Source organism: Teleopsis dalmanni, chromosome 2, assembly GCF_002237135.1.
Source record: "Teleopsis dalmanni isolate 2A chromosome 2, ASM223713v2, whole genome shotgun sequence".
NCBI lineage: Eukaryota > Metazoa > Arthropoda > Insecta > Diptera > Diopsidae > Teleopsis > Teleopsis dalmanni.
Genome location: NC_051847.1, coordinates 239,410,399 through 239,413,640, shown reverse-complemented (window position 1 = coordinate 239,413,640; position 3,242 = coordinate 239,410,399). Strand labels below are relative to the sequence as shown.

Below are 3,242 nucleotides of genomic sequence, written 5' to 3'. Positions count from 1 at the left end.
TATGAGAAATCAATTCCATAGCATATAAGTATGGTAGTCACTGTTGATGAATAAATATATAAAATACTTTAAATATTTATAAGCTTGAGAATTTTGAGAATCTATGGAATTATTTCGAATCTAAAGCTTCGAAGACAGAATATTTTAATAGAAGTTTGAAAATGGTTCCAAAAGACTATTATTCGAACAGCTCTCTGTATCAGAAGACAGGTATAGAAAAAACCCACCTAAGAATAGATCCATTATAATATTTTCTTTAGAGAATGATGCGAATTTATTGTATGCATGTTTATAATGTATTAATATTTTTAATTGTGTTAGCAAAGTTAATATTTTCTTGTCAAATTTGATCATTTATTATTAAAAAGTGTGAAGAAAATTGAAAAAAAAATCACATATGTTAAAGTCAAAAATAGTAAAAATGTTTGGATCGCCCAAAATTAAAAATAAATAAAAGAAAATGAAGTCCGCAAAATTTAAACCGATTCACCTACAATTGCCAATGCATCGTGTATACAGCAATTGTCACCATAGAGAATGTCAGCGAAAATCGGCATACCTTGATATCTACAACAAAACGTGTCAATGCAAGGGAGTATGTGAAACTACCAGTCTATCACAATATATCGAAAACGTTGTCGATTTGGCAAATACACTTGCTCATGTTATGATCACCTGCTGCATTCATCCGTGTAAAGCGAAAAATTCCGTAGATGTTATTACCTATGCCCTATTAAATTACGATGAACAATGCTATTGTAGTTCAGATAAAAAGCGTATACGAAAGGAAGATCTATTTTTTGAACTTAGCCAAAGATTAAAAATGGATAGACTAGAAACTCATATCGCATACACAATTATAAAGCGAGCCTTTAAAGCTTTATATTTTGTTCCGAAAAAATGTTGCAATGAAGACGATGAGAATCAGTCCGATATCGGAGCATGTGTATGGGCTAATGCAGCTAAGAGAATTGCAGAAGAATTGGCGCGTTACAAAAAACATAGTTGTACTGAACAACGCCGTTATGAAAAAAAAATTCTTGCTTTGCTATCGGAGTTCTATATAAGAACACAAGAACCAAGAGTAGCTACGACATATGATCTGTGCAACTGTTGCTTCTGCAGTAGGCATCGCAAGCCAATAGCTGTTAAACCACCGCCTTGTAAACCTCCGGCATATAAACCAATTTGTTGCAAAAAACAGATTAAAATCACTTCCAAAGGCAAAAAGACCAAAAAACCAGAAAAACTGATTTGTCCCATATGCTTGCGCTTAAGAAAGAACTGCATATGCTTCAAGGGTAAATTTGAGTTGCAGTGGGTTGGTAGTATTTGGGAATGGCATGATTTTCATGAATATTATAAGTATACTATTCTCGGTGGCCACCCATTTTGCACTCAAGAAGAACTTGAAGTGTTTTGTGAGGATTGGTTCGACCCACCTTGGTTGAATATACCTACAATAAAATGTGAGGTAGAGGAAAGTAATGTTGAATGAGACCTCTCAGATTGGTTTAATGTGTCCTTGATAATAGAACAGTATGAAATAATGCTATTTTCCATTTGCATTCAAAATTGAAAGCTATAAAACATGATATCCTTTAAGAGAATAAAATAAATTCCAAACATATAGTGAGTTTTGACTTGAGTTATATCGCTATCTTTAGTTCTACAAAGCAGAATCCATATTACCAACTTTGTTTTAATAAAAATTATAAATTTGATCGTAGTTAGCTTTAAATGACTATAGAAGTTAAATTTTCGTAATAAATCAAAATTGTATTTTTTGTATTTATTTTTGATAAGTAACATTGAGCTAATGTCAAAATTGTTCGTTAGACATTATATTAATTCAAAAAACAAAAAAAATTTGTAAAAGTGGAAGGACTAAATTATAATTTAATTAAACTCAACCATTGCAATGGCCCACGTTGCGTTTAGGCATCGTTGCGGTACTAACTGCCAGCATAAGGAATGCCGAAATAAAAACAAGTTGGGCTTTGTGGACAAAACGTATGAGTGTAAGTGTTTAACTGACCTGAATACTTCGTCACTGTATTTGGAAAACCTCATTGACATGGCAAAGACCTTAGCTGAAGTAATGAAGATCTGCGGTATACATGACTGCAAGGCGGATTCGACTGTAGATACTGTTACATACATGCTACTTAATTACGATGAAGTTTGTTACTGTGTTGATGTGTTACCGAGAAAGCGTCTCAGGAAAGAAGATCTGTTTCATGAGTTAGGTCGAAAATGTCTAATGAATCGTGTAGAGGCACATTTAGCTTACGCAATCATCAAGCGTGGCTTTAAAGGTTTTTACTACAAGCCAAGTTTCCTAGGCCCTAATGAAACTATGCCATTGACCTGCTATACAGAACAAACTATATGGATACATGTAGCTAAAAGAATAGCTGAACATTATTGTGAATATAATAAATTACCAATTGATGAGGCATTGGGTTTTGAGGCGAAAATTAAAAATGCATTCAAAAGATACTATGAACGTAAACAAGACAGGCGAAAGGAGAAATTAACGAAGAAGTGCACATGTTGTTTCTGTAACCAGAAGCAAGGTCATCTTATCTTCACCAAAGATGAAGCATTAGAAACGTATGCTGAACCTGATGTGGAGAAAGAGGATCATAGATGTCCACATTGTTGCAAGAGGAAAGCCAGGCCGGCTCTTATACACTCCGGTCGTTCACATGCTAAATGCATGAAGTGTTACCGAGCCAAGATTTACTGCATATGTCCGAAATACGATTTCAACTTGAATTACGTGGGCAGTATTTGGAACCGTCCTGACTTCGCAAATTACTATGAAACACAAATTGTGGCAGCGCAACGTGCTGCAGAGGCAGCTGAATGTGATGCTGAAGAACTGCAACGTTATTGTGCAGATTGGAACGATCCACCATGGCTTAGGTTTAGGACATTTAAACCTCTAAATACGGAATAAGTTAAGTATAATAGTTTAAATCTTCCCGCCAGTTTCAAAATTTTAAATCGTAAATATGTAATTGATTAGAATTTAAAAATTAATCCCACAATAGAATATTATTTAACAAAATATCAACAAGAAATTATGTACTGTATTTTAGTTATGAGGTAAAGGTAGAACTTGCAGCAAAATCTAAACCCATCTCTAAAGGGTTTATAGATTTTTTAATTCGCACATTATAATAACATAAACTAAACTTATCTAAACTATGTGTAAAAAGCACATAGTTTTATAA

At 33.6% G+C, this 3,242-nt stretch overlaps 2 protein-coding genes across 2 annotated transcripts; both read left to right on the top strand.

Annotated features, from left to right (window-relative positions):
- The first annotated feature begins 460 nt into the window (after window positions 1–460).
- LOC119677088 lies at window positions 461–1,498 on the top strand. The gene has a single exon (XM_038088356.1). The coding sequence runs from the start codon at window positions 461–463 to the stop codon at window positions 1,496–1,498; it is 1,038 nt and encodes a 345-aa protein (XP_037944284.1).
- Window positions 1,499–1,921: 423 nt separating this feature from the next.
- On the top strand, window positions 1,922–2,965 carry LOC119677087. Its single transcript, XM_038088355.1, has one exon. It carries the CDS (start codon window positions 1,922–1,924, stop codon window positions 2,963–2,965), a length of 1,044 nt encoding a protein of 347 aa, XP_037944283.1.
- The last annotated feature ends 277 nt before the right edge of the window (window positions 2,966–3,242 follow it).

What these genes read in the sequence shown, in the direction of transcription:
- LOC119677088 (XM_038088356.1), top strand. Translation starts at nt 461, where the DNA reads ATGAAGTCCGCAAAATTTAAACCGATTCACCTACAATTGCCAATGCAT.
- LOC119677087 (XM_038088355.1), top strand. Translation starts at nt 1,922, where the DNA reads ATGGCCCACGTTGCGTTTAGGCATCGTTGCGGTACTAACTGCCAGCAT.